General features: G+C 51.5%; 3 protein-coding genes across 5 annotated transcripts; all 3 read right to left on the bottom strand.

Moving 5' to 3' along the window:
- Positions 1-1135: 1135 nt before the first annotated feature.
- On the bottom strand, positions 1136-6377 carry AOC3 (amine oxidase copper containing 3). 3 transcript variants are annotated; one of them, XM_082678621.1, is made up of 5 exons: positions 5351-6377; positions 4640-4762; positions 2832-3117; positions 2290-2419; positions 1136-1553 (listed from the first exon to the last, which is right to left on the bottom strand). In XM_082678621.1, exons 1-5 carry the CDS (start codon positions 6237-6239, stop codon positions 1278-1280), a joined length of 1704 nt encoding a protein of 567 aa, XP_082534747.1. In that variant the 5' UTR covers positions 6240-6377; the 3' UTR covers positions 1136-1277. The 3 variants fall into 3 exon arrangements, with proteins under 3 accessions (XP_082534747.1, XP_082534746.1, XP_082534745.1); XM_082678620.1 differs by having other exon boundaries at positions 5072-6377; XM_082678619.1 differs by having other exon boundaries at positions 4640-6377.
- Positions 6378-7290: 913 nt separating this feature from the next.
- AOC2 (amine oxidase copper containing 2) lies at positions 7291-12109 on the bottom strand (the record flags this gene model as incomplete). Its single annotated transcript, XM_082678627.1, is given in 5 exon segments — positions 7291-7557; positions 7898-8027; positions 8259-8544; positions 10517-11332; positions 11335-12109. Coding segments are annotated over 5 exon segments (2268 nt in total). The 5' UTR covers positions 12104-12109.
- A 914-nt stretch (positions 12110-13023) lies between these two features.
- On the bottom strand, positions 13024-20311 carry PSME3 (proteasome activator subunit 3). Its single transcript, XM_082678648.1, has 11 exons — positions 20059-20311; positions 19345-19377; positions 19159-19221; positions 18858-18962; positions 17411-17459; positions 16746-16858; positions 16464-16532; positions 16260-16327; positions 16106-16160; positions 15894-15980; positions 13024-15311 (listed from the first exon to the last, which is right to left on the bottom strand). Exons 1-11 carry the CDS (start codon positions 20098-20100, stop codon positions 15231-15233), a joined length of 765 nt encoding a protein of 254 aa, XP_082534774.1. The 5' UTR covers positions 20101-20311; the 3' UTR covers positions 13024-15230.
- Positions 20312-23086: the final 2775 nt, after the last annotated feature.

Raw genomic sequence — 23086 nt, forward strand, 5'->3', positions numbered from 1 at the left:
CCTTGTTCACTGGAAGATTATTCCCTATAAAGAGATATAATTAGTTTTACAGCTGTGTAGTATTGCTTTGTAAGGCTGCATCAGAATTTATTTAATCAGTCTTTGAGGGACGACAGTTCTGCTGCTCCCCATCTCTGGCTCTTTGTAGAGGGACCCCCAATCCAGACTGCTCCCACCCACCCCTCCACACGGACAACCTGCCGGGGAGGCTCCACCCCCAGAGGCCTTGACTCATTTGCATGCTCACACGTGATTGGACCCCTGGCCCTATGACTGGAGTCCCTGGTCTTCCTGCTTCTCATCCTTGGTGTCCACCCAGCCTCCCATATTGGCTACTGCAGAGGACAGAGGGCACTGGTCACGCACAGACTTGGTACAAAATGACCACTCCTCATTACCACTGCACCGCAAAGCCATCTAAAGTGCTAACTTGAGCTGCTGCTGTCTCCATGACCACCCTCTGCCAGAGAATGCAAGGCAGGCCTATACAAATGGGCAGAAAGAACTGTGGGGAAACACATCCTGCCCCAGGACTGGGGGTAGGGGCAGCTCCCAGACACAGGGACACAGACGGGGACTGTCCTCTCAAACTAGATGTCCCTTGCATTTTGAGACTTCCACAGGCCTAGAACCAGGAGAGGAGACCAGAGGTGAGAAATGAGGGCTGGGTAACATCCCCTCAGGGCTGGGAGGGAAATCCCAGGATATAAGAACAGGTGGGAACTGGAGGAGGCTAGGCAAGAGGGGAGAGAGAGAGAAGGAAACATGGGCCAAAGAGCCCCTTCCAGCTTGATTCCTAGATTCACGGGCCTGGCAGGAACCCTGCCCCACGGCCTCCTGGGGCTTATCCCCATAGCAGAGCCCCCCATCCTCACCTCCCAAGTGAGGACTCAGGAGTCTCAAGAGAAACCTGGGATGGCTAAGAAGATTTGGGAAACCCAGAAAGCAAAAATAAAAGGAAACAAAACAAAAAACACCCAAAACAGGAGTCTTCTGGAAAGTTTAACCATGACTCCAAGCTCCTGGCTGGCCATTCCTTTCCTCTCTGCAAGAGGAACTTAGCAGGTCTGGGGTCAACAGAGCTGAGAGCCCCCTGTGTCAGGCGTCACAGACTCAGGATGCTTCCAGAAGGAAGGGGGAGGGAAGGGAGGACGATGGGAGAAAGAAGACCCCCAAGATGTGATGAGGGAGAAGACATAGGCTGCCCTGCCCAGTGCCCATCCCCTCTCCTCCCCACACTCCCTGGCACTGGGGTCCCAACCACATTCCCCATCCACCTAGTTGTGGGAGAAGCCCGCGTGGGAGAAGGCAGGGAGGTGGGGGGCACAGGCCGCAGCCTGGGGGAGGCAAGCCAGGCGGTTGACCTCACAGGCCCCAGCATCCTGGTCCTCCCGGAAGTAGACGGAGTCAGCAGAATCGAAGGAGGGGTCCTGGTCAAAGAAGTTGTAGGGTTGGAGGAAGAAGCCCACGCTGTTCCCCACAGTCACTGTGTTGGGAATGTCCTCTGCATGGGGGATGTGCAGGAAACCGGTTGTCACCCAGGCCACCAAGTCCTAAGGGGGCGAAGAAAGAGGATCATGAGGTCTGGCTTTGCTAAGGGCATGTCCGCCTCCCCCAGGATTCACTTTGGCAGCCCACCTTTGCTCAGGAGGATTTTAAGTCTTCAGACATTTTTCCTACTAGTCCAGAAATCAACGCATAAATGGTCGATTTCATATTCGGAGCAACACCTGCCCCCCATCCCAGCCCGTACCCTCCATCATCTGACATTCCCCATGACATCACCATCAGCCTACACACCCCCAGAGGAATGATGACACCCACGGGCAACTTCAGCTCCCTTCCCCTGACTCAACGAGAGCTCCCAAACTCTGAGAGAAGGAGGATGAGGAGGGAAGATCAGGGTTTGGGAGGCAGAAATTAACTTGGAAACTAATCCTTTAATGGTCAAGCCAGCAACAGAGAAGCTTTAGATATAAGAGATGTGGTCTTCCCTGGTCACTTCCAGCCCTCCTGAGTCCTGGGGCCCTTAAAGGACTCAGTCCACGACGCTGAGACTTAGAGAGCTGTAGAGTCTTGAGGTTAGGCTGGAGCCTCAGCCACTGTGTGCAAATGAACTCCCAGCTTGGGAAGATTCCCTCAGCAGGTAATGATCAGATCCACAAAAGCACAGAAGGCAGGAGTCAGCTCCGTCCTTGAGGAGATGGTTTTCAGGGACCTCCCCAAGAGGAGATGGGGCTCATCTCTGTGTCCCCGAACCCCTCCCTCAGCCTCCCACAGCCGGCTGACCTCTCCAACTATGGTCTCATTGTTGATGAAGTCAGCAAAGTCCACGGTAGGGGCCCAGGGGTCATTCTGATTGAAGATGCTGCTGCTGCGGGGCTCCGCCTCCTTCCACTGGGTCACAGCCAGCTGGTACCTAGAGATGCTCTGGTCAGGCCTCCATGGTCACTAAGCCCATCCTGCTGCCTGATCATCATGGAAGGGAGCCGAGCCCATGGACCTCAGCATTCCCATCTCGTTCACACAGTCACTCTGACGCCACCCTGGTGGGTGGCCCGAAATCATTCCATGTCTTCCTGTTCATCCCTTGCCATTTCACAATATGCCCCCTCCCAAACAGAAAATACTTTTCCCACCTGGCCTTTAGCCTTCCAAGGGGACCATGTATCCACTGTGGGCCTTTGGATAACCAGGAAATCCTTTTTGAGCTCTTACCTCACTCACCTCGTGTACAGTCTGAACTGAGTTCCCAGTTGCCCCTCCCAACACTCCCTTCTCACTCTCATCCCCTCCCCAACCCCATACGCATACCGCACCCCATCACCCACCTTGCCCAGCTCAAGGCTCTCTCCATGGAGCTGTTCTGGGGCAGAGGCTCCCCAGCAAAGCTGACTGTCTGGATGCGGTAGCCCCTCGGGTGCCCCCACTTGTTGCTGTGATTGCTGGCCAGGTACAGGTAGCGAGGGGAGGGACCTCCCAGGGGGAAGGCAGCCTGCTCCTCTGTCTCCAGCAGCTTCCGGGTCACCTGCAACCTCTGTATCTGGTGCTTGGGGCTCCAGGGTACCGCCGTAGGGACAAAAGCCATGTCCTCAGCCCAGACCCAGTTCTCCAGTCCTGCAGGGGTGAAGTGGAGATGGTGGGGGGAAGGGGGGAGGGAGGGCTGGTCATGCAGCTGCCCCCCGCCACCCCCGGACTCTGTCCCCACCTGGCTTCAGAGTGGGGGCCAAAGAGAAAGCCAGACTGAGTGTGCCCCCTGCTTCTCTCCCCTCTCCCCAAGATGTCCCAATCTTTCAGCCAAACCTGTTGACCTGTGAAATATTTCTTCAAGGATTTCATTCCTTCATCCTTTCACACTCATTAGTGGAGAGGCCTGTGCTCAGCACTGGGGACACACTGATGAATGAAACAACATCCTTACCCTCCTGCTCTCACAGAAGCCCCAGAGAGGCCAAGCCCTGAAGGGACTGTAGTGTGAGAGGAGCCCATTCCAGACTGAAGGTTAGAGGAACACAGGTACAGGCAAGAATAGAGGGCTTCCTGGGCCACTTTTCAGCCTGGCCTTAGGGGATGTCACCAGCAGAGGTGACATGGCAGGGCATTCTAGACAGGGGCAAAACAGGAGCAAAAGCAAAGAAGCGTGACTGTCACATGTGGTGCGCGTGTCCAGGGACGGGGCGGGTGTGTGTCTTAAGCAGCACGGGGAAGAAGGTGAAAGGCAGGCAGTAGCTGTCCTCTGAAGGGAAGGGCCTTGTAGGTCCTTCTGTGGACAGGATCCTAAGGGTGACGGGGAAAGTGGGAAGTGTGTAAGGGAGCAGGCTGGCATGGGCTGGTAGGTCCCTCTGAGCACAGGGTGAACCATGGATCTGAGAGGAAGAAGAGTCGAAGCAGCAGAGAGAGGGCTGACGCCCACAGGGGGCCGGTAGCGGGGCCAAGCGAGGGGTTGGAGATATTTCAGAGGCAGAAAAAAATCTGGTGATGAACTCAGTGTGGGGAACGACAGTGAAATGACCAAGACTCCGAGGCATCATGTAACCCTTGGCTCTCTGTGACCACCAACTCCAGGAACTATCTGGAATATTCCACAGTATCCACTCTACCCCTCACACTTAAGTGTATTGTGCCCAGAGATGGAAATTCAGGGAGGAGAAAGGTCCACCTCCCAGGGAAATGTATCCCCCGGGGGCGTTCCACGATTGGCCTGCAGGTGCCAGGGACTCCGCAGAATGCAAACAGATCCTCCCCAAAACCTACACTGCAGGCCAGACACAGATAAGCTGAAAAGCAAATGGCTGCCTCACTGAAGTGGGGCCCATATAAGTGCCAGAGAGGGAAGAGGGCAAAGGGGACCCTTAGCCTGGATCCTGCCTCTTCTCTGAGCTTAGCTGTTTCCCAAGATTTTCTGATGAGGTCATGTGGAGGGTGGGTGGCAGCTCTGTACCCAGCCAATGAGCTAAGAGCTCAGTAAAATTCAGCAGCCAACTCTCTCCCATCCAGCAAAAGAGGAAGCATGAAACTCCAAAACATATACTCATGCTCAGATCTTCCTTTCCTGGAAAACCTCCAACAAACACAAAGCAAACAAAGACAGCCCTTCAGCCCCCTATCTGGGATCCTGGCCTCCACCAGGATGTCTTACCTCCCACGTCCAGATCCACCTTGTAGTGGGCACTGTGGGTGTGGACGGTGCCCAGCGTGTGCTTCCCAACCTGGTTTCCATATCTTCGGGCAGCTCCAAAGAGGAACGCTGAGCTGATGTAGCCTGTGGCATGGAATTTGACTTCAATGGCCCCATTGGGGTGGAAGACCATATCCCACACATAGTCGTAGTTGAGCAAGGTCGACACAGACCTGAAGACCAGCACTGTCTCCGCAAGGCCCCCAAAATAGTGGGAGTGAAAAGCTGAGTGGTGTCGCCTCAGGGGCAGGCCCTGGTTCTGCTCAAACACACAGAAGGCATCAGGTAGTGTCTTGGGGGCTTGGGACTCCAAAAGGAAGTACCAGTCCACGTAGGTGGCCAGATAGGGGCAGTCCACCCCACGGGTCAGGGGTGTGGCGTACTTGCCCATACCAAAGCTGCCGTCCATATAGTGGGTCAGCATTGCCGCCGGGGAATTTCCACCATAGACAGCCAAGGCCTCTTGGAGGCTGATCTCGTAAGCCAGCCGTTCTCCCTGGAATCGGATGTCAAAGATCCTTGGACCACTGAAAGCTCCGAGGCCAAAGGAGAAAGTCCACAGTGAGGAGGCCACTCGACTCCCCTGGACACTGAAGCGGGGGCCCTGGGGATGGAACTGCAGAGGGGGAGCCGGACCCGGAGGCGCCTTGGACTTCAGGGACCAGGACCCACCTGTGCCATTGTCTGGGATCACCACCACATTCACCAGGCCGGCCTCAAACTGCTCCTCCAGGTGGGCCAGACTCTCATAGTAGCGGCCTTGAAAGAACACCTTCTGGATGGTCCAGCGAGCAGGGTCCAGAGCCTTGTGGTCTACCAGAAGCTCCAAACCTATGGGGTGCAGGAAGAACCCAGCCCCTGAGATGTTGTAGTAGAGGCCAAACCAGGTGGCCCTATCCCCTGATTGCAAGCCACGGGGGGCTGTGGTCATGGTCACCAGGTTCCCTCCTTGGTGCTTGTAGAAGCAGCAGTGGTGGAGGAGACCAGCAGCCTGGGGCAGCTCTGTGTTGAAGATCATCTGGTCTATGTCCAGGTACTCTCGCATGAGCACGGGGCGTCGGTGATAGGGCAGGGGGCTCCCGTGACGCTCCACAGTCACGTCCCGCAGGTAGGAGGGGTGCGGCAGCGGCCCCACCAGCAGCTCAGTCACATTGGGCTGGGGTTGTCCGCCAAAGAAGACGATGGCCAGTGCCTCCCGGGCAGGCGGGGGGCTCCCCCTGTCCAGGTGGGCCAGGGCTGCAGCCTTGGGGGGCAGCTCCAGCTCCACCGAGAAGACGCAGTTGTCTGAGGGTTGGGCCTGAGCTGCATCCACCAGGCCTGGCCCCAGCTTCTGGGTCAGAAAGCTCATCACAGCTGTCAGCTCTTCTCGGCTCAGGTCTGCAAACAGCTGGCTCTGGCCAGGGTGTGTCCACGGCTGGGCACTTGGTGATACGGAGGGGCAGAGGGGAGGCAGGTTGTGTTCACCACCATCTCCTCCCCTGCCAGCTAGCAAGACACACACCAGGGCAAAGATGGTGATGACAGCCAGAGCAAGGAGCACCAGGGTGGTCTTCTGGTTCATTGTCCCATGAACGTAGAGACAGAGGATTGAACCAAAGTGGAGACTTGTATTCTCAGTCCAGCAGAAGAGGGTCTCTTTTGCTCCCTGTACTGGGGGCTCCTAGACTCTGGCTGAGGTTCTCAGTATTGCGACGCAATGGAGACTGAGGATGGGAAGAGCATGGGAAGGCTGGGGAGGGGGGTGGAGCGGGCTGGGGTTGGGAGGCGGGCCTAAGGCAGGGCAGCAGTGATTTCCACAGACCTTACATGGCTTTGTGTTCCAGGCTCCAGCTCACATTCTGCTCTCTGGGTCAGGGTTGGGACAGGGGAACGCTGGGTTAGGAGGAAGGGGTGGTGGGGATTTCAAACGAATGCAGCTGACCAGCCTGAGCACAGACATGCGCTGACATGCACAGAAATGCCGGGGAGGAGGCAGCCCCTCTTTCCCCTCCGCCCCACTTCTTTCCCCAGCGCCCATTTCTCAGGGCCAGATGTTCCCTTTCCTGCAACTTGGAACTATTGTCCTCCTTCCAAGGAAACCCCACCCCCAGCTCTTCAGCTTCCCAAGCAGCATTTCTTGGCCAGGTCTGTCCCCCTTGCCCCCTCTCCTCCATGGCTAATTTCCTTGGCCAGAGTCCTTAATATTCTCTGGGGGAGTCTAGATACTTCAAAAGTCAAAGAGAAGAAATCCAAGTAAAAGTCTTGTAATACTTTTTATTATAAATTACACACACCATCAGTTCTTACAAAATTCTATCTATTCTTCCACTTCAATGCACATGCATTAATGAAATGTCGGGTATAACGCTCACCAAATGTGAATGCTGTTTCGGAGTGGTAGGACTTGTGGTGTTTTAGCTTTTTTAATATCAACATCATTTGTATAAATTCATCATTTTTAAAAAATGAACTGGAAATAAGAATTAACCAAAGGATATATGGGGGTTTACGTGGTAGGAGGCGGTTTCCCAAGCGTCGAGTGTCAGGGGAGCAGGAAGTGGGAACAGAGAGAGGAACGTACATGTCTTGGCACCCCCTCTCCGCCCTGCCCATGTCCCACCACACACTCAGGGCTACAAGTCTTGGTAAGAGAAAGGCGGCAGGTCCGGGACACAGGCCGCCAGGTGGGGGATGCAGGCCACATGATTGACACTGCAGAGCCCAGCATCCTGGCCCTTCTCAAAGTAGACGCTGCCAGGGGAGAAGATGGAGGGGTCCTCATCAAAGAAGTTATAGGGTCGGAGCAAGAAGCCAACTCTGTTCCCCAGAGTCACTGTGTTGGGGACATCCTCAGCGTGAGGGATGTGCAGGAAGCTGGCTGTAACCCAAGCCACCAGGTCCTGCAGGAAGAGGAAGAACTGGAGACTCTGGAGGCGAGACCCAGAGAACCCCCCCCTCAGCCACAATCCCCAATCTCCAGTCTCAGCCCTGCTTCCACCTCTGCCCAGCCGCAGGCCCAAATAACAGGCGTGGTAATCCATGTGTGAAGCTGTAGGGTGGTCCCAGGGCTAATCTCACCCCCAGGAGGGATGACCCATGTTGGTCATCAGGGAACTCCCTGGCGGGCCCCTAGTCTAAGAACTGGAAATCTACCATTCCCTCCATCCTGCAGCCAGGGGCCGGGCAGCCAAGACACCAGGCTTAGGGGAGCTCCTTTCCTCTGCCCCGAGGGCTACCAACCTCTCCTAACAGGGTCTCATTGTTGATGAAGTCAGCAAAGGCTGTAGTGGGTGTCCAGATGTCATTCTGGTTATAGATGCTGCTGCTCTGTGACTCCTCCTCCTTCCTCCGGGTCACCACAAGCTGGTATCTGACCAGGAATGTTGTAGGAAGGTGGTGTCAGAAAACGTCAAGGGCCTTTACCAGCCCAGAAATCCTTTGGATCAGATTCTGTGTGAGACCATTCCCGTCCCATATCTACTTGGATCTGAGAAGAGGTCCAGGGGTGAATGATCGAGGTTAGTGAGTTGGGGTCTTCAAGAGCTGGGATGGGAAGGGGACCAGTCCTTCCCTACCACCCAGTGCCCAGGGCCCTCCTCACCTCCCCCAGCTGAGGGCCCTCTCCATGTCGCTGTCCAGGGGCATGTGTATGCCAAGAGGGCTGTGGATCTGGATTCGGTACCCGCGCTGGTGACCCCAGGAATTAGTCTGGTTGCTAGCCAAGTAAAGGTAGCGGGGAAGGGGGTCCCCCAAGAAAAAAGCTGTCAGGTCCTCCCTTCCCAGGACCTGCCGAGTCAGCTGTGGGCGCTGCAGTTGGTGCTCCGGACTCCAAGGGGCTGCCACAGGTTTAAACACCACGTCTTCAGCTACCACCCAGTTTTTCAGCCCTGCCAGGGTGAGGGGAGGGAGAGGAGTGCCACAGCAGGTGAGACAGGTCCCTTGTTTTCTCCGTGATGCCCCCTGCACTGGCCTGACAAAGGACAGCAGAGCTCATCAGCTCTGCGCTGGGAGCCAGGTCTGGACTTGAGAGCTAGCCCGCCTTCTTTGAACTTGCCCTGTCCAACACAGTTACCACCAGCCACAAGTGGCTCTTTCAATTTAAAAATTCAGTTCCTCAGTCACACTATCTACATTCCAAGTGCTCAATAGCTACTTGTGGCTAGCGGCTAACATATTGGACAAGGCAGACATGTAACATTCCATCATTGCAGAAAGTTCTATTGGCACTGGTCTACCCAATACACTTTGGACCAATTGTTCGCTTCTCTGATTCTCACTTGGTGAATCGCTACAATGGGCATAAGGAAAGCTGTTGTGGCTGAGCTCTATAAATGCAAAAGCACACACAGGTGGCTAATAACATTCTTCTAACTATGAAAGGGATATTTGTCTTGGAGAAGCCGGATGGAAAAACCCAGTCCCCTTCCGTGGTGCCCTGCATACTCCTCCTGGCTCTGAGACTTTGATTTTTTTTCTCAGTATGGCAGGTATCACTTTGTCTTTTTTACAAGGAAGTAGATTTATATCTTTAAATTGTCTGGGAGATCCCTGGAACACTTATACTCTTTCTGCAGGTTCGGACTGCTAGTTCCTTTGGGCATGACTCATATGAATGTGCTGGCACACAGGGAACTCTCCTGAAGCCAGTGCCCCTGCCAGTTGTCCTGTGTGCAGGGGCCTGACACAGACTCTCTGGCCCACAGCACCAGCCTGTGCTGCACGCTGGTCCAATAAATGTGATTTGATTTTATGTCCTAAGACAAGGCTCTTCAATGCCAAAATGCTGGAAAGAAAACTTCAAGTCAGAAAATAGTCATATTCCAAATATGTCCAAGAATAACCTAGTTAAAATGCATGATTTAAAATAGCATTTCAATCATGCTGTTTTCTTAGCGCTCTCCCCTCCACCCGCACAGCACACACACACAGATGCACACACACGCCATCTTTATACTCAAGAGAATATGGAAATGTTTCACAAGAGATATGCTGTTACAGTGCATTATACTTGGACAGCCACTTCCTGACCCATCTCCCCCCACCCTCCTTAGTTTCCGTAACTGAAAAATGGAGAGGGTGTGATGGATTCCCAATTTTCTTTCTGGGCCTAATAGTCTAACTTGATAAGTTAATTATTTTGTTCTGGACAAAAATCTGTCAGGAGCTTTAGGTCCCCTTTGTGCTTAGAGCCCTACTTGAGAAATCCCTTTCTACACTTGCAGCAAGCCTATTGCATGCCTGCCATGTCACCAGAGAGCCCACTGCAATGACACGTGCTGGCAGGAATGGGATGGTCCTCCCCAGGAGGTGGATGGGCCCCTGTCTTGTAATCTCAGTTGCCTGAAATCCTGCGGAGCAGCCCCCAGCTAGCACCTCCTTTTCTCAGGCCCCAGGACCACCTCCACTCTCAGGAAGCTCTTTACACAGACTACTCCCTATCTCTGTTCAGGCCCCAGCTTCCCCCACCTCCACTGACTCTCAGAATGAGGAAGAACTCAGAGCCCCAGCTCCAGCCGTGTCCAGCCTCAGACAGGAAGGGCAAGGGCAAGTTCACCACCCACAGACAGGCTAAGGCAGCCAGCTAGTACAGCGCAGCCATCACATCTGGTTTCACAATTGCAGCGGGTCAGAGGGGCTGGGCGGGGGAACACTCTCTACCTTTTGCCAAATACCCAATAAGCCCAGTATTTAGGCTGACTGCAGTTGAATACAGTCAGATCAGTCCCTGCTGTTGCCACAATAAATTGTGGTGCTGGAACGCCACCCTCTTGCCTCTTCCGGCTTGATGTGGCTTGATGTGCGGGTCTCCCTTCCCTCTGGCCCACCCCAATGCTCAATCCTCATCCCCTGGGCACTCACCTGCCACATCCAGGTCCAGCTTGAAGTGGAAGGCATGCGTGTGCACCGCCCCCAGCACTCTCTCCCCAACGCGGTTCCCAAAGAGGAGGCTCTCCTCGCCCCCGCTCAGGAAAGCTGTGTTGATGTAGCCCGTGGCATGGACCCGCCCTTCAAGCGCCCCATTTGGGTGCAATACAAAGTCCCAAATGTAGTCATAGTTGCCTACAGAGGACACAGACCTGACTACAAGGGCCGAGCCAGCCAAACCACCATAGAAATGACTCTGAAGGTGACCGTGGTGCCTGCGGAGGGGTAGTCCCTGGGCCTCCTCAAACACACACACAGCCCCCGGGAGCAGCTGGACTGCCCCTTTGCCCACTAATACGTGGATGTCCACCATGGTAGACTGATAGGGGCAGTCCACTCCCCGCACCAAGCCCCGGCTGTGACGGCCAAGTCCATAGCTGCTATCCAGGTATCGGGTCATCATCGTCTTGGGTGAATCGGCACCGTAGATAGAAACACACTCCTGGACACTGACTTCATAGGCCACTCGCTCACCCTTGAACCGAACATCAAAAATCCTCATGCCACTGAACACCCCATGGCCAAAGGTAAACGTCCAAAGGGAGGACGCCACTAGGTTCCCTTGCACACTGTACCGGGAGCCCTGAGGTGAGAACTGAAGAGGGGGAAGAGGACCTGGGGAGACCCGCGATCGCAGCGATGAGGCCCCATCTGGCAGGGGTAGAGGAACTCTAACCACTTCCAGCCGGCCAGCCTTAAACTCCCCTTCCAGCTGACCCAAGGCTGCATAGTAGTGCCCAAGGCAGAAGACTGCTGGACAGCCCAGCGGGCAGGGTCCAAGGCCCTGTGGTCCAGCAGTAGCTCGAGCCCCACAGGGTGAAGGAAAATCCCAACACCTGAGATGTTATGGTAGAGGGCTATCCAGGTAGCACGGTCCCCTGAGCGCAGGCCACGAGGGGTGGCGTGCAGAGCTGCCAAAGTGGAACCATTGTAGTTGAAGACGGAAGCCAGGAAGACTGGTGCCTTGGGGAGCTCCACCTCTTTCAAATGCTTCCACATCTGGGCAGACTCAGTTCCCAGCACGGGGCGCCGGTGATAGGGCAGGGGGCCCCCGTGACGCTCCACAGTCACGTCCCGCAGGTAGGAGGGGTGCGGCAGCGGCCCCACCAGCAGCTCAGTCACATTGGGCTGGGGTTGTCCGCCAAAGAAAACGATGGCCAGTGCTTCCCGGGCAGGCGGGGGGCTCCCCCTGTCCAGGTGGGCCAGGGCTGCAGCCTTGGGGGGCAGCTCCAGCTCTACCGAGAAGACGCAGTTGTCTGAGGGTTGGGCCTGAGCTGCATCCACCAGGCCTGGCCCTAGCTTCTGGGTCAGAAAGCTCATCACAGCCGTCAGCTCTTCTCGGCTCAGGTCTGCAAACAGCTGGCTCTGGCCAGGGTGTGTCCAGGGCTGGGCACTGTAGGATACAGAGGGGCAGTGGGGAGGCTGGCTGGAGCTACGTTGGCTGGTCAGCAAGACATAGGCCAGGGCAAAGACAGTAATGAGGGACAGTGCCAGGAACACGAGGACTACCTTGAGATTCATGGTGACTGCCGAGAGCTGAAATGAGAGTCCCGCCAGCTGCTCCTTCTGCTTACTGACATCAAATCAGGGTTTATATTCGGTAGGATGGATAGGAATAGTGAAAACTCCACCCTGTGGGTTGGACGGGAAATTTCTGACCTTGATTTATATAATTCTGCTCCAATTTTCTGTTCTGTGGTTTGGCTCAAGGTACTACTTCCACGTGCATAGCCTCTCCCCATCCCTGAACTCCTCCCAGCAGCACGGTCAGTACCCACTACCGATCTCCATCATTTAGACCAGATTAGAGGGCATTTGTATATACACTAGACTCTACCTTCCACCCAGAATGGGTCTGAGAAGTATGCAAATCTCAGACGCCCAATCAAGTCCCATGTACTACATGCAGCCACTCTAACTGTCCACGTTCCTACCTCCTGGCAGGCACTCCCCTCCAGTATTTCCAGGATCCACTGCCCAGCTCAGCAGTAAGCACTGTGTTCTGCCACATGCCTAAGACCAAGCCCTTGATCTGTAGTCTCAGGCCTCTTCCGTCTAGTCGGTGAGAAAGGAGTGGTGAAGGCCTGGGCGCAGCAGTCAGATTTGTACACCAATCGCAGGTCCCTAAGCTGTGTGACCTGAGGGGAGTTACTTATCGTAAGTCTCAGTGTCCTCACCTATAAAGAAGGGATAAAACTACCCCAGAGATTCACGGAGAGTAAATGAGATCAGGCGCGTAAAGTGCTTAACAGCCTGGCACGGGCAGGCATTCAAAAATTGTCAGCTACTGGTAAGGATCTCTGAAACAGAATAGGGCAGATGTTCCTCCATTGTTCAAGACCTTAAATCCCTTTCTGCAGAGACAACAGATACCAGATCATTGGATACCAAAATGCTCCTCTGCAAGGTGGAAGTTAAGGAAACTTTATTTCAGAGGGAGCTAAGGTCCTAGATAGCCCTCCAATTCATTTGAAAACCAAAAACCAGGGGTCCCTGGCATCTCCGCAAGAAACTTAAGACATTATTCAGAAGGAACTTTTAGTATAGAGCAAAGAAAATGACGGGGTCGGGTGTGCCTTGAACCAGGTGATTCCCCACACACGGAACTAGAGCGGCCTCTACTGGCAGTTCATGGGTATCACTGGGGAGGGAAGGAAGGAAGGAGCTGGGATTTTGCGAGGGTAGAAGGCAGCTTAGCTTTGGAAAGAGCTAACTTTCATTTAATTCAGACTGAAGACAAATGAAGGACCCACCCTTGCCTCTTGGTAGGCAGAAGCCTCAGCCTTTCCATTATTCCAGAGAAAAGAGGCAGCTCAGTTGGTATAAAGACACCCGATAGGGTGGCTGGAGGTATATGAGGAGGTGGGTACCCCAATGTGCGCACACGTAAGTGTGGGTATGTTCCTGGACACCAGAGCATCGCATCAGGGTCTGCAGCTTTAGAAAGAGGCCAAAGTACCTGTATTTTTAATAATTTCTTGACATGGTAAAAGAATTTTACATTACGATCCAAGGGTGGTAAGGTGAGGAGGAGGGACATGGGAACAATCCAACAAACAAAAAGGGAAACTGAGAAACACACGGTGGGAGGACGGAACATTTTAGCTGGAAGGGGTCTGAGGGTGGGTAGGGGCATTGCCCAACTAAAATGCAATTGGTTTGTTACTGAGTACTATTCATGGGAAGACAGCATCCTAACTCCTTCTCTAGAGCACACTGGGAGGAAAAATGATGCATCCAGATGGAAATATGATTGGGGGCTGCAAGACAGAGATGGGGGTAGAATAAAAGTCAGCAACAGACACAGAGAATCACCAGCAGACTCTCCAGTAGTGGTAGAATAGAAGTGGGGGTTGATGAGGGCTAACACAAAAGCTGTGACAAGTGACATCTCTGGAAGATTTGAGAGATAAGAGGCAACTCTTCTATGGTTTTGACTTGCCCAGCAGATTTCCACATACACACAATGTGTACATGCATGTGTGTGCATGCACACACATATACACACAAGTGACCGCTTTCCCTGGAAGCACAATACTATAAATAAGAAAACATTTTTCCCAAAGGGAAAACCCAGTAGGAGCAGCAGCATCTGGCCTCACAGCTGCAGACACCCCCACCCCAATTTACAACTGGCCTGGGAAGAGGAAACCGGGATTCAGAGGACCAGCCTTTGCAAAAATGCCCCAAAGGACCCGAATCACAGAGGAAGGGGAACCCACTACCCCTGCTTCTCATCTTTCAGTTGTCCTCCAACTCACCAGCCTCGGGCACCAAGAGGCTACAATACCAGGAGACAATGGGCCCTGGTGGATGAGAACTAAGACACCTAACACCTTCTGAACAGGGTGCGTGCGTGCGTGCGTGCGTGCGTGCGTGTGTGTGTGTGTGTGTGTGTGTGACAGAGACAGGGTTTGGGGGGGTGGGCAGGGCTGGGGGGAGGGGGGCATCAAGTAACAGAGTAGGAAGGCATGTGTGTGCTGCATGTGTGTACGTGTGTGTATATGACACACATATGTGTATGTGAAAATCCTAGTTATAAAAATATCTGAAGCAGCTAGGGACTTGGCAGAAGGTCTAAGGTGTTTCTTGTCATGATCAGGTTCAAGGTGCAATGTATATAGATGGGAAACCCGAAGTCATCACCAGGGCAACTGTGGCAGGGAGGATGCAATGTCCCACTGTCAAGGGACACAAACCTCCCATCAGGAAGAAAGGAGCTGGTCCCCCACACTCCGCCCCAGTTCCTACAAAACACCTAGCACTCTCCTTCCAGTTCCCTCAGTTTCTAACCAACTGATCATCAAGAGGAAGAATATACAAAGCCCAAGACACAGGAGGAAGCCAGGGAGAAAAAACACAAGTATTCTTGTGCCAATATCCTGCGTACATAAACCTGGAGGTCTCCAGAAATTAGGACAGGGGGGCGTGGGGTACTAGGGAAGGAAATAGAAGAGTTCCTGAGGCCTGAAAAAAGAGGTAAACACGTCACAGAACTACATGAGAGTTTCATTAGGCTCTAACTAAAAACAGAGAGGGGGTGATTACTACTTCCAGCCAGTTTCCCCATCACGATAGTCATGTAACAAACCAAGGCAATGTCGGTCTTGAGCCAGACTCACAGAGTCCCCTGGCCCTGGCCCTGGCCTCAGTACAGTGTCTCTGCATTGCTGCTCCGGGGCCGTTTGATCTTCTCGATATTTTTCAGGATCATGTCATGTAGAGTGACCTGGGAGAAGAGGGATCATGGACTCACATGTCTGTTGTACCCCTACCTCACTAGGAAAATAAGACACCGTCACAAACTCCCAAGCACTCACTCACATAACCTGGATCTCACTCACCTGAATCTGAATTCAGCATGGCTGCCCTACTACCTCTCTTATACCCCAGGCACACCTGGGTATATCCAGGGCCCAAGAGTCTAATAAATTACATTTACTGAGCACATAACATACCAAGAATTGCACTGGGTCCTTTAATGTGTTAACTGAAGTTTGAGGTTAAACTTGCCCAAGGCCACACATTACAGGTAGGATTGGTTCTAAACCTAAGCCTGACTCTAACACCCACATCTTCACCCCTATTCTATGTTGTGCCCTTTCCCATCCAGGTAGAAAGAAGGGAGATGCCCAGCTAGATACCTTCAATGACCTCATAGCTCTCAACACTTGGCTAATGGGCAGAATTTGTTCCACTCATTTTACCTCCACCCCCGCCCTCCATCTCAACCTCCAGAGAGTGGCAAGAAAATGGTCACCAGAACTAAGAGAAGCCAGAGCAACTGTGGGCAGGGACCAAGGTTACTTACATATTGATTCCTTAGCTCTGATATGATGAGCCGAAGGCTGATATATTCTTTCTCATCAATCTCTGTCACGGTGCGGCGATAGTCCTCCTGAGAGCGGGGCGGAGAAAAGGCTAGTTCCCAAAGCCTGACTGTCCCCACATGGCTCCTCCCAGGAACAGCCACTCCTCCCGGTCCTACCACTTCCACCCTCGGCCCACAAAACTCTTACTTACCACATGGGGATATTTAGCTATTTTAGAAACCAATTTGGCTCTTGTAATATAATATCTGGAAGGAGAGAGAAGAGGAGGAAGCTGCAGGAGACCCTGGACAGTGCTTACCACCTCATCAGCCCCCAATTCCCGGGCCAAGCCCAAGCAGCCCTACCTAGATATCTGGTCCAGATAAGATGCAGCTTCACTCTCAACAGTTCTTAGTTCTGCAACTGTCTCCTCCTGAAAAAACAACTGAGTCAAAAGTCACTTCCATATCACCCCAAGGCAGACCAAAGAGAAAGGGAAAACAGAAAAGCAGGGGAGATGAGATTACCTCCCAAACCTTCCTCTCCAGTTTCTAATGCAAGCACATTACCTGAATGGACACCCCAAAGTTGTTCCCATCTTCTATCCTAGGAATCAGGAGTTGTACCCACATTTTGACCTGGAGAGTGAGGAGACCAAAATATACATATGAGGACCTTGGCCTTTTCTACTGAAGCCACGAAGTATACAATTCATGCTGCTGGGGCCAGATGTCAGGAGCACAGGAGCCAAAATAGACTTCCAATTCCCACATCATCTCCACGCCTCCAGCCCCATATCCATCATCTTGCATAGTTCAAGCCAGGCTATTTGGGGTCAGCCCCTGCCTCACCGTGTTGCACTTCTCGATCAGCAGCCGGATCTCAGGCTTCACTTTTTCAATAATGTCCACCAGCTGCTGGTTGCTTTTTAGCATCCCATTGGGCATCACGAACACCTTGGTTCCTGGCAGGGACATGAGGAAGGTTAAATGATTTGGATGGAAGGCAGGACATAGCACTCCACCCCTTTCTCTCTTTCCCAGACCCATGAGATGCTATGACCTCTGCCTTTTATCTGTCACAACTCTATCTATAAACCTTGACACCCCCACGAAATCAAAAAGAGAACGCATGGATTAGCAAATGGGTGTCTAAAGTATCCCAAAACTCTGAAGGATAAAAAAATTAAAACATGCTCTATAGACTTAATGTACCAACTATTACCGAAGAGGAAAAAATGATATGGAACTGTGACTTCTGTGAAAAATCTGTGATGTGTAGCCACTTCCAACCTCTCTCCCTTGGCAGTCCACAATAAGACAAACCTTCCCTATTAACTGGAAAATTAGGTTTACAGTGCTAAATAATGACAATGCTTGGAGGACTTGGGAATGCTAACGTCTGGGAAATAAATTCAGATCCTGCTTCCTGGCCAGGAGAACACAAGATTCATCCTGCATCTCAGGGCTGCAGGCCAGGAAAGGCTGGGGTGGGATACAGTGAAGGGAGCTCTTACCCTGGAAGGCCTCTTCACATTCATCCAATCTTCGCTTCTTGTAAGTGGGCTAAAGATACAAAAAGATGGGAATTAGTCTGCTTGACACCTACATCCCCATCATAAGCTACCCTTCGAGCAAGTTTAATCCCTTCCTCGACCCCGTTATTAATTTACACACAATTTACTAAGCACATACAAGGCTTTAAGAGAAGATTCTTGGGGCCTCCCTGATGGCGCAGTGGTTAAGAATCCGCCTGCTAATACAGGGGACACGGGTTCCAGCCATGGTCTGGAAAGATCCCACATGCCAGCGAGCAACTAAGCCTGTGTGCCACAACTCCTGCATTCTAGAGCCCACGAGTCACAACTACTGAGCCCACGTGCCACAACTACTGAAGCCCACATGCCTAGAGCCCATGCTCTGCAACAAAAGCCACCACAATGAGAAGCCCGTGCACCGCAAAGAAGAGTAGCCCTCGTTCGGCACAACTATAGAAAGCCCGCGTGCAGCAACGAAGGCCCAACGCAGCCATTAATTAATTAATTAAAAAGATTCTTGCCACAAAGCAACTTAAACTCTAGTTGGGAAGACCAACCTTTCAAGAAATATAACAAATTAAGCAATTAGGGGTAATTCCCTGGTGGTCCAGTGGTTAGGGCTTGGCACTTTCACTGCCAGAGGCCTGGGTTCCATCCCTGGTTGGGGAACTAAGATCCCACAAGCCGTGCGACATGGCCAAATAAGTAAGTTTAAAAAAATTTAAAAATTAAGCAATTGGGCAGGGGGATACTATAAAAAACAGGAAAAATGAAGCACTGAATGCAGAGTTAGGATAATTAAGGGAATAAATACAAATCTGCTGGTTCCACAATGAAATGCGATATTCAATCAACAAACATGTATTTAGCACCTGCTATGTACCAGAAACAATGCTAGGTGCTGGGGATACAAAGATAATTAAGATAGTTTCTGCTCTCCAGAATTGCAAGTTCTATCAATGAGACAGTAATGCAGACAAAGAACAATACAGTACAGTGTCATCAGTGTTATAATAAAATGTGGATATATAGCTGATAAAAACTAGGCACTAAAGATACACAAAGACTAGGACTGCAGTTACATAGCAAGAAGAACTGTTCATTCCATAACAACACTCAAGACACTGAAACGGGTAAGAAAAGTCTTGCCTAGAGTCCTGGGGACAGACCAGATCACCTGAGGGAACCTGTAGCTATTTGTCCTATTTTTAAACTCACTCTAACAGAGTAATATTAACATATTCACTTCATGCTACAAATGAAAATCAGGATCTAAAGGGGGTGTACTTCAGTCATAACATCTGTAAGAATCCTCATCCCCAGATCCAAATCCCACTGTCCCCTCTGTATATGTTCACACTGAGCAGGGAATAATGAACAGAGAACCTACTGCTTCCGAACACAAAGATAAATATACGACACTTACACCGTCCAGTCCATCATGGCTATTGGTGAGAAGAATGGGGTCAGGGACTGGGAGATTCATGTCTGAGTGGATCTGAGTTAGGTCATGGATGTTTAGGATTGGTTCCTGAAAGAGAGAAGCCCACCCCGAAAACATTAGTTTTTTTCCAAGATGAACAAAGAAGTATTTCATTTAAAGGGCAAGAAATGAGAGCGCTTTACAGTACAAAACAAAACAGAATTAACACGTGATTTGTCCCATTTGACAGAAAGACCGGGGCAAAAAAATGGGGGAATCTGAGAAAAAGAAAAGCGTCTCTCACCTTCAAAAAACTATCAAGTTCTAACAATTTCTTTGGGAAAAAATTTGCCACCAAGTCTTCTGCCTAAAGATGAGGGAAAATACAACCGAATTAGTAACTGTGGGAAGGTCTGTCTCTACAGGTATCTCTCCTCTTGGGAACTCCCGACTATTAACCAACATTCATTTTTCTATTTATTTCACTCACCTCACTTGTGATCCGTTCCCTGAAAGAATCAACCTAAAATTAATAAAGAAAACAATTCACTATGAGTAAGTCAGTACCTGGCAACAGAAGTATGGGCAGGATGGGGAAACCCAAATCCAACTGCCTTCCCCTCACCCTGTAATCGTAATGAGAAGCTGAGAGGCCCCCAGACTGCAAATACTTTTTTTCTGAGGATCCATTTCTCCATCTCAGGAGAAGGAAGCCGGGCTTGAGGGCAACACCCGCCTGTCTTCCCTCCCTCCCTCCCTGTTCTGAAGCTGTCTGACTTTAAGAGCAGACAAAAGACAGGTAGGTGGGGGAGGTGTGAGCTCACAAACGTTGTCAACCACCATCCAAACCTGGCCCAGGATACGAGGCAGGCCTGATGCCAAGGGCAGGGGCAGCAGCAGCGTCCGGAGGCGGGGACGCTGCTGGGCTGGGGGACTTCCAGCTGTCACTGGCCTAAAGAACTTAAGTCCACCACGTGTCCGCAGAGGTCTCCCCGGGCTCTCCACTATTAGACGGGGTACAGAAGGCCATCCCATATTATCCTCTCCCCCGATGCTGTCCCGGGAGTGGGGAGCTGGGCTGAGCCGAGCGGAAGCTCAGGGCTGGTGTCCCCAGGGAGACAAAGACGCCGTGGGGAGTGGGGAGCCGGTCAGACTGCTCGGGGATCGAAGCGAGGGGTAAGGAGGCCCGGGCCGGTGCCGTTACCTTGAGCTTCACTTCCTGATCCACCTTCAGCAACGAGGCCATGGCCGGGCCGGGCCGTGTCCGCTCCGCTGGAGACCGGAGGCGCTGTGGGCTCCGGGGAGGGGGTCAGAGGGAGGCGGGAATGTCGGCTGCTTTCGGGACGCGGCCGCCCTCGCTGGCTCACTCACTGCTCTCTCGCTCCCTCCCTTCGTGCCGTCCGCCCGCCCGCCCGCCTGCTGCCTGTGCCTTCTGCCTGCTCCCTCTCTCGCTCGCCCTCCCGGCTTTCGCCGCTCACGCCGGAAGTTACGTCACAGACAACCGCCGGGATTTCGGCGAGGATGCGCACAAGCCCCGCGCAGCCGCGCTGAGGTTCGGCTCTGGACATTCTTATTTCCGGGCTCCTCTCCGCTCTACGGGTGAAATAAAAGGGAGTGCGGCCAAGGGTGGTTTAGTGAGATCTGAGGCTCAAAGAGACTCGGGGATTACTTGCTTCTCTGTTATCCCGGCACTCGCCTTCTCCGAAGGGACCTTCGGAGCCGCTACCGCCTCGAGCGTGGACCCGACCGACGACGCCGTCGCGCCCCAGTGACGCCGTCGCGCCTCGACCTGAGGAAGCCGACGGTCCCCGCGCTGGGTTTGGGGCGTCTAGTCTGTGATTTCTGCCGCCTCCTTCTCTTGGCCGGAGCTCTAGTGTTAGGCTGGAGCCTAACAGAAGACAAGTCCTGTTGCACCAGGCTTCCCAACCTTTCTCTGCCATGTAGCCACTTAATCTCATACACTTTCACCTCAGTGATCAACTGCCTGATGGATGGGCAAATTGATGCCTGGAGGCCGGTAGTGCTTGTCCAAGGCTGCACAGTGTTTCCAGAAAATCCAAGACCAGAACTCAGATCTCCTAACTTCTAGGGCAATGCTGTATCCATTTTCCTCATGGAAGGCAGAGTCTCTAACCCTTAATTCACCCACTCATGGTCTCTTAACATTGGTTATTTCGCTCTAAAATGGACTAGGCTCTGAGACAGCAGTGTCTCAGAGGCTAGAAATAACGTGTCACTTATGTAAGTTAAAATCTTCTAGCAGCCACATTAAAAAGTGAAACAGGTGAAATTAGTTTTAATCATATTTAACCCAGTTTAACCAAATATTATCATTTCATCATGTAATCAATATAAAAAATATTAATGAGATCTTGTACATTCTTTTCTCATACCAAGTCTTTGAAATCCAGTATGAATTTTACACTTACTTGCACATCTCAGTTCAGAGGAACCACATTTGCAGTACTCAGTAACCATATGTGGTTAGTGGCTCCTGTATTGAACAGCACAGTTTTGGGAAATCAAAGGTAAACAAGACTCAAGTTCTCTGGTCTCCTGGGACTTAATACTTGGGAAAGACACCAGAAAGTAAACTGACAACATAATTGCAAAATCTGATAAATGTTAGGGGAAAAATGACTGACATAGAGAATGCCAGGGGTCTATTTTAGTTAAAATGGCCAAGAAAGGCCTCTCAGATGAAGTGACAGGCTAAAAGGGTGTAAAAGGGTTAGCTTGGGAAGAGTGAGGGAAAGAGCCTTCAAAGGTATGGTTGCAGCACAGGGCAATGCCCTGGGGAAGGAAAGTGGTTGTCCAGTTGAAGAAATTTTTTTAAAGAGCATATTTATTTATTTATTGGCTGCACTGCCACCAGGGGTCAAACCCGTGACTCCTGCAGTGGAAGCGTGGAGTATTAACTTCTGGACCACCAGGGAAGTCTCCGTTGAAGAAATTGAAAGACTAGTTAGTTAGTTGGGGGTGGGAGTGGGCTGGGGAGGGTTGTTAGGAAACAATTTGGATTAAGTGCAAAGGCAGGTCATCTGATTTACATTTTATCTTGAGCACACCTCTGTGTTAAGAGCAAGGGAGGGACTTCCCTGTGGCGCAGTGGTTGGGAATCCGCCTGCCAATGCAGGGGAGACGGGTTCAAGCCCTGGTCCAGGAAGATCCCACATGCCACGGAGCAACAAAGCCTGTGCGCCACAACTACTGAGGCTGCGCTCTAGAGCCCACGAGCCACAACTACAGAGCCCGCGTGCCTAGAGCCCATGCTCCCCAACAAGAGAAGCCACCGCAATTAGAGGCCTGCGCACCGCAAAGAGGAGTGGCCCCTGCTCTCTTCAACTGGAGGAAGCCTGTGTGCAGCAACGAAGACCCAACGCAGCCAAAAATAAATAAATTTATTTTTTTAAAAAAAAGAGCAAGGGAGGTGGTGGGAATACACAGTTAAATGAAGTGTGACTGACTATGGCCTCTGGAATCAGAGAAACCTGCCTTCAAATCCCACCTCAGCTCCTTACTAACTGTGATATCTTGGGAAAATTACTGAAATGCTGAGTCTCAGTTCCCTCATCTGTAAAATGGAATTTCAATTATTATTAACAAATAGTATGCAATTTTGTAGGGTTGTTAAGAATACTGGAAATCACATATATGTAAAAGAACTAGTACAGTACCTGGATACAAGGCAGGCACTAGATAAACAGTAGCCATTATCAGACAAGCTACCTGTTCATGCTTAGCATGAACTTACCTCATGCTTACCTTAAACTATATAATTATTATCAGCCCCATTTTCAGACTCAAAGTTCTTTTCCACTTATTCAAGACCACATACAACATAGCCCATACTACCCATCTCGTGCATTAACATCTAACGGTTTTCCGCCTTTTACCCCTGCTTTCTGTTACACTTGTCCCTAGTAACTTTTCAACTCTGATCTGGAATTTAACTTCAGGAATGCTTTCCCAAATTAACTACATCCTATTTTAAGTGTGCCATTACCCTGCATTTCTTTCAGAATTGATAACTTCAGCTTGAAAACTTAATGTGTTTCTGCTTGTTGAAATATGGCTTTGTTCTCAAATAATTGTATTTTGTCTTCTTCAAGTAGGGTTGTAAGAAGACAGATACACATTCCTTTTTTATTTCCCTTTCTCCTCCCTTATCCAAGTGTTTTATGTAATGTGCACTCATTTGTTTATTTATTCAGTGAACAATTGCTGAGGGC

The sequence above is a fragment of the Grampus griseus genome (assembly GCF_964374135.1).
Source record: "Grampus griseus genome assembly, chromosome: 20".
Taxonomy (NCBI): Eukaryota; Metazoa; Chordata; class Mammalia; order Artiodactyla; family Delphinidae; genus Grampus; species Grampus griseus.